The sequence below is a fragment of the Echeneis naucrates genome, chromosome 12, assembly GCF_900963305.1.
Source record: "Echeneis naucrates chromosome 12, fEcheNa1.1, whole genome shotgun sequence".
In the NCBI taxonomy this organism is placed as follows: Eukaryota; Metazoa; Chordata; class Actinopteri; order Carangiformes; family Echeneidae; genus Echeneis; species Echeneis naucrates.
This window is the reverse complement of record NC_042522.1, coordinates 16267416-16282462: the sequence shown is the minus strand read 5'-3', so window position 1 is coordinate 16282462 and position 15047 is coordinate 16267416. Positions and strand designations below refer to the sequence as shown.

The following is a 15047-nucleotide window of genomic DNA, read 5'->3' as shown; positions in this document are numbered from 1 at the left end:
CAGACTGGAATTTGAACTCTTCAGAGATTACACAGAGGAAGATGCTGGAGGAAGCTGTAGGTAGGCAGGCAAAAGATTCACGGGTGACATACAATAATTAGGGTCATAATATTTTATTATTGTGTTATTTACGATCCTGGGAAACGATTAAAAGAACAATGTGGTCCTTTCCAACCCCAAACGATTTCATTAGACATCTTTAAAAAATGGTTTTTCCAGCAAAGCTAGCAGCATGGCTGTAGTCCCAACTAAAATATCTCAATAACTCATTTTCATTAGGATTAAATGTCGTTTTCTTTTCAGCACCTCCATGCTAAAAATTTTATTTGGGCCATTTACTGGTTTATGACCAAACTTCCGCATGTGTAATGACAATTAGATAAATCTCAGTAGTGTTTTGTGTCAATACAATTAACATGCTAACTAGCTGCTACTGTTTATCTGCTCAACACAATTTAACCGTCAGATGTGTCTTTAATAATTTATATCAACCTTTGGCTACACTTAGTAGAATAAATTCATCACTGATGTAGGATTTTAAACAACGCTGGTTGACAATAAGGAAAATTTGAATAAGAAGCTGATCAGAGGTGTTGTTTCTAAAGAGGAAATCCTCTGGATGGAAATATGGATGGCTAGCTGAATAAATGAATGCGTCATCAGCACACGATACCATCAGCTTTCACTTTGCTAACATTAACCGGTCGATATCTTCTCAGCTCACCATCCGTCTCTCCTCTGACTGCCTACATAAGCCTTGGTCCCGGCTCACACAATGTACACTTACATGGAATGATTCAACGTAATTACTCTCATCTGGAGAACAAGTCGTTTGAGCAGCAGCTATCCAAGTCATTTGCTTCCCTTCCTCTCTCGCTGTTCGAAGCTTCCTGGGGCTGTGGGAGGATCAGAGGAACAGATGTTAGTTATTCATTAGGTCTGTTTCACAATGGTTCTCAGCAATAGGATTAAGATTGTCTGTTGCCTCCATGTTGGAACCACAGACTTCCTCTTAAATGCCATTTTTATCATTTAGTTGCTCTGAGATTTTAACGTTTTGTGGCACTAATCTGTTTTGCCAGATGGGACCTTTTTTTTTTGGCACACTAACCACTTTGTGCGGCTCTCTCCTTCGGGGAAGGTTTGCCGGTCTCTGCAGCTGTCAATCACCTGTGTGAAGCTGTAGCCGGAGGGCTTCCTCTTATCAGTCAGTGGACACAGGAACAAGATGTAATACTAAATGTTAGAGAATGCAATAAATGTCTGAGGCTCCCCAATCTTTGCTGATGAGGGAAAATACTAATTTTCTTTGGTTACCTCTGTTCCTCTCCTCGGCCATCCCAGATGGCCCCCGTCTAGCTTCCGGTGATTAAAAAAAAAAACACTACTCTGCTTAAATGGAAAAAAATAATTAAATGTTCTCTATGATAATGAGGACATTTTGTGACTCAACAGAATCACTTAAAGGGAAACAGAATAAACTAAAGTCTCCGTTTCCTGACTCTGGCAAAAAGCAGACACGTAGAGACAAACATGTTGACCTTGTTATTAACCTCAGTCTGTTTCAGTGCTGCTGTGTGTGTTTTATTAGCATTCATTTGCATACATGAGAAGACAAAAATCTTTGGTATGCCATGTGTTTTGTACATTACCACGATCTTCACGGTCTTCTACATGATGTGTTTTGCTAATGGTCTTTGTCTTTATTATGTCAATATGATGCACGATGGAGTGCAGACTGTAGGACTTTCACTGCTGTAGTGAAGGCTGCAGACTCGTTCCCTCGATCAACAATCACAAGCTGTTTACAGCAACCCTGCCCTCCATATCAATGTCCGTGTGAGAAGCCAGAACTTTATTATCCTGCTATTCATTAGCATACCTGAAGATGCAACTTGCCCACATGTTCACTCTGCCCTCTCAGCCACACAGAACCTGATCCCATACCTATTTATCACACATCCCTTAGACCAGCCTCTTCTTCTCAGTCTCTGAAGATTAAACTAAGGTATGATCTCTCTTAAAATGTCTTTCAAATGATGAAAATGTTCTTAATAGTCCGACACAGGTGAAAGCTTAGAATTGCAAGGTGTCCTTTGATCGAAGAAAAGGGAGGAGTGACATTAAATTTTTTGTCATTATAAAAATGTCTTTGTGAGTCACTCATCATCCTCCTTATTTCCCGTTTTTTTTTGTCTCAAACAAAATATGCCAACGCAGTGGTGTCCCTTTCTTTTCTAATTCAGATAATGGAGGATGAGGAGGAGGACAAGAGTAAGTCTCTGTAAGCACATTTTCCTCAGACGCTGAGAGATGTGACGGTATCCACAGAGATAAGACAATAGGAGAAACAGAACGACCAGCAGCAGACTTTTAATCTATTATCCTTTCATCAGAGACGGCTCCACCTGCTGTCAAATGAATTGCTTGTCATTTACTTGCCCCCCTCCTGTGTGTTTTGGAATAAGTGTGTGGCCTTGTTTTGTTTTTTGGTTTGTTTTTTTCCCCCGTTTGTTGGATCTGAAAACCGAGTCCAGCAGCTTTGTGAGGACCAAGATGTTAAAAATGAAGACTTGGTTTTAGGGCTAGGATTAGAGTCAGGTTTGGGGCTATATGTATTCAACTGTGATTGCTAAAGATGAGGGAAAGGGGCTAGGGAACGCTTTATATCACTGACCTGTCCCTGCAAATATGGTTAACGATTCTGCACTGATAAAAAATTTCTTTACTGAAATTATTTTGTATTAATTATACATTTCTATCATGATAACACTGTTTTGTTCTTAAAGCGTCACATGCCTTTAGGTAACCACACCTGGATGACAAGACCAAAAACAAATCGTACGTGTCTATTTGGCTCTCACTGATCTGTAACTCAGTTGGAGGGGTATGTTTCCTGGATCATGCCTTCTCTTCTGAGGAACAGTTTCTTTCAATTGTGTGCAATATCCTAGTCATTTGAAAATAGCCATACATTTTATTTATATATATCTATATGTGTATATATAGATATATCATATCTATATCTATATATATCTCCATGTCTCTCTGTAAAGCCAACAACTTCTGTGGTCCCATTATTTACTCGCAGTAATTTTTTTACCATTTAATTGATGGAAACTATGCATGAAACAATGAAAAGAACTAAAGGACTGGTACCAGAGGCACAAGGTGTTCACGTCTTGTGTAACTTTAACACTACTTTAAGATTTTAGCAGCTTACAGATAAAGTTTTCAAAGCGTGTGACTGTAGGAAAAAAAAATTGTCATTTTATCTGCAACTATATGAGAAAGATTCAGTCTTCAAGTGAACATCTTTGCCATGCTGATTTTCCTGGAGCTAAATCCACATCAGACATTCCTGATATGACATTGTAAGATCTGGTGAGATCTGTGTCTGCACCTCAGCTCCTGGCAGCTGCACTGTCAAGTGAAATGGCTCGGCGAGTTGATTTGAGTAAACAGATTAAATCCTCATGTTCTGCCTCTCAGGTTGCATCTGCCTCTGCCAGTTACAGCAAAATCTAATGAAGAAATCCCAAGTGGGGACGTGCAAACAGGTGCGTTAGAGACGCATTCAAAGCAAAGGGAGGGAGTAAGAAGTTAGACAATCGGAGGGAAAAACTAGAAAAAATGTGGACAATAGGAGGATGGGAAAAACTGGGACAGGAAAACAAAGGGATAGAATGTAGAGAAGAGGAAATGAGACAAAAAGGAGTAAAGGTAAATGAGGGAAAGAGAAAGGGATGCAGACCAATCAATGCACAGTCATCTGTGTAAATGAGCCTCATGCGCTGGTGATGCTGCGGAGGGCAAGTTACAGCTGCAGTGCAGATTTGAGGTTAATCTTTTTTCCAACAACGCCATGAGAACATTATCTGCTGCTGTGGAGACAGTGAATGAAAAGTGTTTCGTCGATGCAGCACAGCAACACAACGCAGTCCTTTCAAGGATACAGAACTGCCCTCTATAAAAATGGGACAGTGCAAATTGAAAGACATAAATCAGTTTGAAAGGGCAGAAATGTTTCTTGGCTCAGATATGTGTCTGTCTTTGTGGCCTGGTGCATGTGCTAGTGTATCTCCATGTGTGTGTCTGTATCTTTGCTTGTACACACTTTCTTGTGTGACAAGTACCAGATCAAGTGATGCAAATGAGACAGGATGTTTTCCCCGTTGTGTGTCCCTCCAGAGAGCGATGCACCTGCTGCTTCAGCATCGTCCCAATCAATTTGTCACTATAGTGCGAGTAATCAGATTCATGTCCATGAGGAAGGATTTAATTTAAAAAGGAGGTGCTGGAGAGAGATGAGGCCTTATATATCCTCTGAAAGGCTCAAAAAGAGAGGAATTTCAGTTGGACAGCAGAGTAATAAGCTCAAAAGCTTAAAGAGATGAGCGTTGGCTCCAGTTTAAATGATGGGGAAACAGGAATCTGACACAATAAGTGTAAATTATGTGTCCATATCGCTGTTGACTCGTTCAGAAACTCTGTATGAATTCACTGGAGGCATTTGTTCTTGAAAAGTCAAATTTAAAAGACGCCAAAGGAAGGAAGAGATACTACGCGACTATGAGTTGCAAACCTACAACAAAAAGACACAATTACTGAGATGCAAAACAACGCTAACTGTAGCCAAGTGACACAAAATAGATGTAAAGTGACTGTAATGAGAGAAAAAACAACTAAATGACATGACAAACATAAGGGGATGCAAAATAACCACAAAGGACACTTCAAACAGCTTCAAAAGTATGCTGAATTTCCATGAAGCCATGCAAACGACCCAAAGGAGACAGAGCGACTACAGATGGTATAAAATCAACAGAAGATGAAGCAAAGTTGCAGAACAACTACAGAGAGAGAAACAAAATACGCAAAATGGTGACAAATGAGTACAAATCAGATATAGAAAGAAGCAAAGCAGCATCAAAAAAGGCAGAGAACACACACAGCAAAGTAAAATGACGCAGACCGCTATGTGTCTCATCTGTTGTGTGTCTGGGTCATGTCATATGTTTTGTTTTTTTAAGGGTTTTCAGGTATTTCACTGGAAAAGTAGAATTGATATTATTAATATTGCTCATGGTGCCTTTTCACCGCTTTATGTGTGTTCAGTGACTCCTGCTGATCAAAGGGCAGAAATTCAGGGGTAAACAAAAGGTTCAACCTTAAATGGGAGCTATTTACAGAGAAATCAGCAGCTTTGGGTGTATTTTCGTGGTGTTCAAATCTTCCCCTCCCCCTCCATGGATGCCCCTTGCGCTGCAGTCAAGTCTGATCTCTTCTTAGGAAGTGATGAACTAAATTGAGTGTGAGAACGTATCAGATTTGGAGAGAGCTAAAATAGCACAGCCGGCTGAGCTTATACTGCCTGACTCGCCGCTCTGTCACACACACATTAAAAAGCCCAGCACAGGAGCGCCGATAGGAGATGACGGGGATCCTATTTAATGAACAGGGAGGCAGAGGGGCAGCTTTAAAAATGCTGGCATAACGTAATAAAGATGGCAAAACTTGCAGCCCTTAAAGACTGTCGTTTTTAGAACCGTCTTAATGTGAAAGGCTGTCTAGAAGTCTGTCTGCAAAATGAAGATAATCTAAATAACTGGAAAATCTTGATTCTTCAATCTTTGATATAGTGATGGAAACATATTTCTGATTATTTCATCAAGCAAAAATACCAATAGTATAATCTAAAAAACATTGCAAGTAAAAGCTTGGGACTCTAAATGTAAATATAAGTACTTAGTATATTTTAAAAAGACAAAGCTTGCATCATCACACACGACTTTATTGTTCAAGTGCACTTATGTCTCTGGCCATAAATGTTAGCCAAATATTTACTTCCTATTAGCTCTGTCTTTGGCTGCCACCAGCCTCTGAGGAAAATATCAGGAAAAAAAAAAAAAAAAAAAAAAAGATGGACGACATTATCTGTGTGTATCTGTTTGGTGTTGGGCTGGTTCTCCACAGCACCAAAAAAAACAAAACTTAAAAAGATCAGGCACCCTACAAGAAAGGACACACACACACACACACACACACACACACACACACACACACACACACACACACCACTGTTGGATACTTTAACTCAGTGTTATATTGAATTTGTTTTGATGTGGACAATGTCTTTCTTTTTTTGTGTGTCTTTTTGTCTTTTGTTTGTATGTGTGGACTCGAAAGAGACTTGCAAAGACTTAGTGGGATCTAATAAAATGTAACACATTTGGATGCATAAACTTGGCCTTTTGAACACCATGAAAAATTATTTATCGCCATTTAGCTCCACACAGCGTAAAAACCACTCAAGCAGCCACAGCAAATACATTTCTCTCAAACAAATGCAGAAAACACCTCTTCATGAAGTGCAAACACAGTCCAGGAATCAAGGTCAGCTGTCGAAGGGAAGGAGAAGCTAGTGAATAAATGTGAAGTGGTTTATCGGCACACAATTTTTCGTTCTGTGGAAGAATGAGTATTTTTTTCTCCCACTCTCCATTTGTAAGCCGGCAATGCTCAGCTGTTTGCCCAGATGGCACATTACAAACAAGGTCACACACACAGTAGGAATCAATGATGTGATTGTTCCTCTGATAGTTATAGTATTTATTTGTGTTTTACTGTTTTAGTGACCACCAGAATTAAATATAACACGTCCATGACGGGAGGCCACTGACAAGCCGCAGACGTCCTGGACGTCTCCAACAAGTCAAAGCAGCAGTCCTAACAAATGCTTTTCTCTTCCCGTCAAAGAAATCAGTCAGCCACTCGTCTAGCCCATGCCAAAGAACCAAAAACCAAAAAACAGAGCAAGCAGCAGTTCTCCTGCACATCCTTCTCTCCCTACTCAAAGACACACGTCTGATTTCATTCATCACTCTCATGTGCTGCTTCAGGTCTCCAATCAATGATAAACAGGAGCACTGGATCTACAAAAACAGAATCTAATTTAAGGAACAAGAACAAATTTTCAGGAGGAGGTTCCTGAATCATTTACAACAGTGTGTAAGCTGTCACACATTCAGGTCAGCCTGAGCTCCCTTTTCTTTTGTAGTTGTGGTGCATTTTGTGGTGTAATTAGATGACATTTTTACAGAACAAGCTTAAGGGATTATTACAAACAAAATATATAAAAACATTTTTTGTTGTTTTTGCCAACAAGCCTGTGATAATATTGAGCGGCATGTCAGCTTACCCAGGGAATTTACAAAAGTCCTCCACAGGTGAATGATACTCTTAAAAGCTGGATGAGACTCTCCATGTGTGCTGAAACCGTTTTCCTCTGAAGTGGATCGGGCTGGAGTCATTTTGGGCGCGCAAGTGTTGTGCTAACTGATGTATATTTAAGAAAAGTGACAACAAAAACACAAACAATTTAAATAAACCCAATCTTCAGAGCACCTGGTCAGTTTATGGCATTTAGCATGTGTTCGTTTAAAGCTGGTTTCAAAGTTTGATAGGCCAAACAAAAGAAATTTAAGATGAATTAAAGTCGCTGACAATGTGCGAGGAGGCACGTTAAACAACTTAGATTAACAAAGATAAGAAGAAGAGAATTGTCTGTCAGCAGCAACATATTACATCATTTACACCAATACAAATGTAAAACTAAGTAACTCTTCTTCGGCCGCAGAGATGTAGAGACATCGGCCTCATGTAGCAGAGGTTTCTGAAATAAGAGGAATGGGCATCTCTTCAGCTTCTGTGATTGTCTAAATTCTTGGAGAGGGCTTTGTGATATTATAATAATAATAATAATAATAATAATAATCATAATAAGGCCTGCAGGTGATAAGAATAGAACATGAATCTTGGCAGTGCAATTGGCTGGGTGGTAGTTATTTAAGTCATAAGAGCTCTGAAAGTGAAGACAGGTTCACGCTAGCAAAGGAAAAATGTTACCCACATTTTATTACCCCTGCTGGCGGAGTAGAGCGGCTCGATTTACGTCCAACACATTCACCTGGACAGAAACGTCACACATCAGATTTCTGACTGACTGCTGACTTCCTCCACCAGGAGATAGATATTTGTGGATTTACCTTTGAACGCAGCTGAATGCACATTAAAAAAAAAAAAAAAAAAGCTTTACTTTTGGCTCTAAATCAGCAGGACTGAGAAAGAAGAAACTGTCCTGACAAAACCAGGTTGGAGGGTTACTTTGTGATGAAATATTGGAAATGGATGCAGAAACCAGGTTTGGTACGAAAACACTGCAGGAGAGTCTGAAGTAGTATGAGCAGCATTCACGTGACAGCTGAGATGGCGTGGTTTGGTACGCCACCGTGAGGACCTTCCAATACTTCTGGTGAAACACGACTAGGCCTTGGAAATAATCACCGAATATCCAAAATATTAGGGGAAATATCAGCTGGTCACAAAAGACTTCATGTGTATTGTATTGGAAAGACTGTTCTGTTTTCTACATGAATAAAAGCCCATGTATTTTGAAATGGATAAATGTGCTGGCTGACACGCAGAAAAGGCTATTTGCAGTTCTTAATGATGAACAAAGTCCATCTCTGTGGAAATACAGAAAGCTAAATTCTGCACATTCTCACATTAGGACTGTATAATGAGATGTATGAATATTTGGTGGCAGTCAAGTTTAATATTTATAGGTTTTTTTTTCCTCCTCTAATGTTCTGAAGTGAGAGAATTAATTAAAGTCCAAAAGTTTCTCCCTCTCATCTTCATCCTATGCCCTGGTGAAGAGGGGAACACACACACAGACACACTAATTGATAGAAACTCCCTCTGAACGACAGTACAGTACAGTATGTGATCTCTAATGACACAGATGTTAAATCCCCCTCGACAGCTAAAGCCTTTCAAACACGAATGGAAAAAAAAAAAAACAAAAATCACTAACATTACTATTATGCGCCACACCACATCTGTGCTCACAGAGACCAAAGGGTGCCAAACCTCTGACCCCCCCCACTGTGAACTCCACCATAACATGCAGTAATCTTCGCTCCTTCTCCTCTGATCTTCTGAGGCTTGCAGCCCACTCGGGGAACCGCTGTGCTTTTTCAGCCACTTCTGTCAGAGGGGAAAAAAACATAAAAAAAAAATATATATATATATTCCTTACTTTCTCTGCAAAGCCATCAAATTTGTTGAATACTTCTGTATGTTTAGCTCTCATGAAAAGCGATGTTTACATCATCATTTGCAAAATATTAGTACAATAACTCTCAGTGAAGTTTTGTCCTCGTATCCTGTCAACTCTTTTCCCAGAATTACTCCACTTCCATATCTCTGTCACACTATTCTACGTTGTGATTCTGTCTTGCAATACATTTGGCGGCATTTTCTACACTTGAGTGTGAACGTATGGCTGCTGCCGGCAGGCAGAGTGACGGAATTATTGATCATTATTGATCTTCTCATCTAACTGTTGGCGAGACAGAGCATATTTCCCGGTGTGTCAAATAATAGTTTGAAGAATGAGATTAATTAAGCAGGCTGGACTCTTCGATATAACGTCTGATGCCATTCACTTTGGCATACTGAGGCTTGGATTTCTGTGAACTCCTGTCTCTCTCTGGCCTTGACTTCAAACCATCAAAAGCCAAACAATGAACTGAACTGCCCAAAGAGCAGCTGTGGAGTGATATTTCATACAGAGCTCTCGTCAGCTAGCTGAATATATTGAGCTGGTGTTTATTTCTTTGGACAACCCCCACTGGCTAAAAGAAAAAAAATAAATAAAAAAGTCACATTTCAGCCTTGGTCCTGAGCTATATTTAGCTTTGCAAAAGGGCCAAGTGAAAACAAGAGCTGTTTGGCTTTCAGACTGCTGCTGACCTATTTGGGCAGGTCCTAATGGTAGTGGGTGGGCACCCAGGGCATTACTTCTCCATTTGACCCAACAGGAAAATATTTTTGTGGAACCTGGGGGTGGACTGTTTCTCCTCAGGGGCCCGACTCCCCTCAGCTAAAACCTTCACAGGCTCCACGAGGCACACAGCCCCTCAGAGGAGAACTTCATACCTCTCTCACCTGAGTTAGCTGCTCTTGCTTGCGTGCGCCTTTCAGTGACAATATCGCGGGTAAGAAAAGGCGAAAAAAGACTGAGTGCAGCAATATTTGGCCCAAAAGCACAATTCTCCTTTCATAACAGCTAAAAGCACAAATGTTTGAAACCATCCAAACAGCTCAGTGAAGCTATGAGAGGTTGTTTACTAAGAGTTTTAAAAAGCTCTGTGACAGCCCTGCTCTAGACAGCCTCTCCAATCCCATCGCTGTTTCCTCTTATTCCCAACTCTATCCGTCTGCCTAGTGCCGGAGTTTACATATCTGAAATGTCAGTCCTCCAAATAAAGCCGAGGGAGAGAGCAGTGTTGGAGAGATAAGTTCCACTATGTGTGAAGCATTGAACCATTTCTGTTGGGTTTACTATAGTAGTAAAACAGATGCATGAGTGTAACTGGAATACATCTCATTCTATTCATGGTCTTAGCTTTCTTTTCATTTTACTCACCTCTGGAGACTGAAAAAGAATCTGGAGGAAGTCCAGAAAAATGGGCCACGTCTCTGCTGGACTGATTGTGGGCACTTTAATTCATGCTGTACCACAGACCAGCAGAAAGCTCCCTGTGGACTGAAGTCAGTCCAGGATCAGTACTACACTGTTTATTTGCTGCGGTGTTGGGCTTCAAAAAGAATGAAAAGTATGAGACCAAGCCTTTTTTTTTTTTTTTGCTAAGAAAAGTGTGTGGTGAATCTGAAAAATTCACAAACAGTTTTCCCTAAAAACGAATACAACCAGAAGAAAAAAAACAAAAACAGAAACAAAAACCCAAAATGAAGCAGCAAAACAGCTAAACTATCCAAAAAGTAACGACAGTAGCCTTCCCTTCATCTTTGGCCTCAAGTCAAATAAATGTTAATTAAAAGTACTATATCATAATTACGTTGCTTTAAACATTTCACGTCAGTATGTATGTTAATACTGCATCCCCCTTCAGTGCATTTATGATATTATATAAAAACTTTGCCTCCTTCACTTAACTTAACTTCACACAACTACACACACAACAACTTCTCAGCAGCATCAATGGGCACGTAAAGGACGACAGCCCAGTCAAGTAAAGCCACAGAGGTTAACGTTCAGCATCAAGCTGAGGTCTGACTATGTGCAAGTATGTCAGATTGATCACAGATCAGATGCAGTCTGGTATTGAACGGAGGCCACCTCGGAGAGAAGACCTCCTTCGATGAGGAAAAGAGGATGGAGAAGCTTCGGCTATTCTTAGCTGCACAGACATCCTGCATTATTGATTATTCATTTGGGGAATTCCAAGTGGAGGGAGGACATGAAGGCGCTCAGGGAGATAGAAGCTCCTGCGCCACAAATAAAACAAACCACACACTTCACCGATTCTGTTGTTTAAACTGTGCCACATGGAGTCCTAACACCTTCGGGGGTTTTCCTTATTCACCTCCATTCTCGTTGCTGCTCTGAGGCCCGTGAGCACATTAAACCTGTCAGTCACCCGCTCCTGCCTCACAGAGACACTGCGGAGATGAGCTTTGTTGGCTTGAGGACATCAGAGAAGAAACAGCTCACTGTCAAAAGGCTCCGTGGGTGGCCAACACCTCCAGCGAGGAAGCAGAAGGTCTCCGGCCCTGAAATTGTTACACATGTGGGAAAGCGCTTGACAGACATGAATTGTTAAAGCAAAATGTGAGACATAATTAATGCAGTGAGTAAAAGGGCCGAAGGAGGAGAGCATGAATGACTTCTTACGATTCAAACAGTGTTCAGTGAGCTGCTTCTGATTTTGTCGCTCCTCAGTACTGTGTGAACGATTCATAGTTTCAGACCTGATCTCCCTACGGTCCAGTCTTCTTCTGGCATATACATGCAATAATGCGTATTTTTAAGAGATTACACAAAAACAGTTTGCATAAAAAAAAAAACACAGGTGAATAAGTTCTCCAATTATTCCTCTTTATTATTTTTTTCTCCCAAGTGTTATTGCTGTTAATAGCTCCCTGTCGCATGTGATGTTGAGAAAAGCCCCATTTCTTGGTGCGAAAAGACTGGATCTTTACACCTGCCCCCCCCCACTTCACACCTCAAGTGCTTTTCCTCTCGCGCCCATTCATCGTCACTTCTCTCAGTCATAGGTTACAACAATTGCATAAAACTACTATTAACAACGCTGCAGAATCTTGCCACGTTAATGTAAAATAAAATGGGAATATAAAGAGACGCGTTATCAGCTCTTAGGCATCAGCACATTTTCCCCAATGACTCATCACCTGATATATTAAATATCAGTCCAAACCAAAATCTAAACACATTAAGATACTAAATATCTAAATGAAACCATTACATTCTCAGCAAATATTTACATTTGACCTAAACTTTAAAATTATCAGAAATGTTTCCATCAATCGACTAACTTAATTTAGTTTGGTCTCCAAAATCTGCATGTAGTGAATAATGTCCATTACATTTCCCAGCCCTTGGTGACAATTAAGCAACACACACAAAACGGCAATGCACATTGTGCGCCAACAACGTCAGCTTGATTGGCCCTAAGAGCTGTAAGAGATTTTATAGTCACTCAGGATCTCAAAGAGAGCAGCAGAGAAACAAAAATCTGTCAAACTGTCTTTCTCCAAGGTCTTATGTGATTCCCCCCAATTATCTCTGCAGCCTGAGTACAAGCCCAAGTCTTCATTTTATCAAACACGCCCTCCTCAGACAGGTTCAATCCAAGGTTTCCATCATAGCACACTCAGGGTATTCTTTCTTCATGTGCTGTTTCTCTAAACTAAAATAATCTTCATTCAATGCAATGAAACCAACTTTTAGAGGGATTGTTGTGGAATTATACGATGTACGCATTCAGTACAATGCAGACCATGTATTCCCTTTGGCTATTTGGCATTTTTCTCCAGTGCTGCCTTAAGACCTTTTCAAATCTTAAAAAAAACAAAACAAAAACGACTATACAAGGAGCACAACACATTCTATTGCCCGCTCAACTCTGATACTACAAAAACCGACAACACAACCACATGTGAGTGTGCGTAAACCAAAACGCAACTACAGCTGCTCACTTCTATCCTGTCCTTTTACCCTTTTTCCTGACTTTCTTGTTCTTTGCATTCCACCAGTCATCCACTCCGGGGCTTTTCAGAAGACGAGGCTCTTCCCAACATCACCAACATTCATGTGATCATCGTCATCATCATACATTAGCATCACGCTGTGAAATCTGGGAAAAACAAGAAGGTATTTCCACATCAGTTTGCAACACAGTGAAGCATCATACAAAAAAAAAAACATGTTTTAATGTCAACCACTAGCAAAAATAAAATGTGTTCTCTCACCGACTTAAGAGTAAATGATGTGGATCTCGACAGTGCAATAGCTGCTACATGTATTCTGCTTAACTTTCTAGTCACTACAAAGTAAGTTAGATCATTAATTTCATTACAAAAATACTAAATCTGTCCATTGGCTAATAGTTTTTACAATGATTATTTCTCAGTTACCAGCAATGCTACGTCTGGACTATGTCACAAGTGGACGGAAATAATTAGAGGTCCTGAAATGGAGCCCAGTGCAAGCAGAGAAGGGTCTGATATTAAGTGTTGCGTTACAAGCTGATTGAGGAGCATCGTGAAAGATCTCCAGTGGGAATAGGAGCCCATTTTCCTAACTCCTCTGTGGGATATTAGGGTCTTCCTGGCTGCTTTCCAGCAGCTCATCCTCAGAAAAACTGATGTGAAGGCAGGTATCATTCCCAGGAGATGAAAATGGCAGTGGGTGCTCGTTAGTGTTCGCGTGTGAAGTGAGTGTGGGGGGCTCGGCAGGATACGACTCAAAGGGGGAGATGACTGCGTCGCTTCCCTCCTCCAGGGGACTGTCGCAGCCACTGGAGGCTGTTAAAAAGGTCCCGCGCTCGCCGAACAGGTCGTCGTCGTCGCGCAGGGGCGACAGCAGGGACTTGGTCTCGGAGCGGACCCCCGAGTCCTCGCTGGCTGAACAGGAGCTGCTCTCACCGTTGCTGAGGGAGTGGAAGTCGGCCGATGACAGGGAGCTGGGGGTGATGTCTGGGAATGAGACACTGCTGCTGCGGCTGGGGGCCACATCATTCGCGATGACTTCTCCAGGCGTGGGCCCGGGCGTGACCTCTGACCCTGGAGACAAGGTCCTGCTGGCCCGCTTACGGTTCAAGGAGGGCGGAGGAGGGTCAAGTTTGGGGATTGTCTGTTTATACCTGCAGGCGAGAGAACATATGGACCAGTTAGGGAAGTCTGGCAAAAAGCCTGTACTGTTTCACATGCTGGGAATTTCTTAGTGGATCCATTTGCTAAATTAGATTCATTATTATTCTGCGGGAGTACTGAAATAAGCTTCAAGCCAGTTTTCCTCTTCATCAGTCACATTATACCCCATTAACCTGAGCTTACTGTGACGTAGGCTGTTGCTAGACACGGCAGTAACTCTCTCTTTCTCTCCAGTTCCCCTGTTGTTTCAGCTGTCTGGGGACTTATCTGCATCCCACAGCTCTCATACTGAGAAAACAGAGGGACAGAGGTAGAAAGAAAGCCAAAGCAAAAAAAAAAAAAAAGAGTTGAGGGGTAGGGAAGCAAGGAAAGAGCTGCAGGCTTTCCCCCTCCTCAAACACACACACCAGAAATAGCAACACTGCAGTCTCCCTGATGGCACCACAACAACGTCATGACGAGCGCCAGTGCACACAACCGCACACAGTCAGAACCATTCTTCTGGAAAATGAATCCTGACACACACTTGCTAACAAGCCTTGCTTCCTTCCTGACTCCTCAAATCTAGATTACTGTTGGCCACTCACTTTGTTCCCCTGTGATATAAGGTCCGCCTGTGGCCGCAGTAATGAACTTATGTAACTTGTTGATGTATTTACTGGCTCTGCACCTTTGTGAGGATGGTGTTAACTGTAGAAATGACAAACTCGCCATAATGGAGCAGGGACTCCGTTATTATCTGCTGCGTCCTACTCACACAGAAGACTTCGGGTTAACCGTAA

General features: G+C 41.4%; 1 protein-coding gene across 2 annotated transcripts in view; it reads right to left on the bottom strand.

Annotated features, from left to right (window-relative positions):
* Positions 1-11954: 11954 nt before the first annotated feature.
* The window catches only part of LOC115052012 (carboxyl-terminal PDZ ligand of neuronal nitric oxide synthase protein), a 40481-nt gene continuing 37388 nt past the window's right edge, over positions 11955-15047 (bottom strand). For both annotated transcript variants that reach the window (XM_029515881.1, XM_029515882.1), the window contains one exon: positions 11955-14255. In XM_029515881.1, coding sequence (XP_029371741.1) covers positions 13691-14255 — 565 coding nt within the window. In that variant the 3' untranslated portion in view covers positions 11955-13690. The remainder of the gene's footprint in view (positions 14256-15047) is intronic.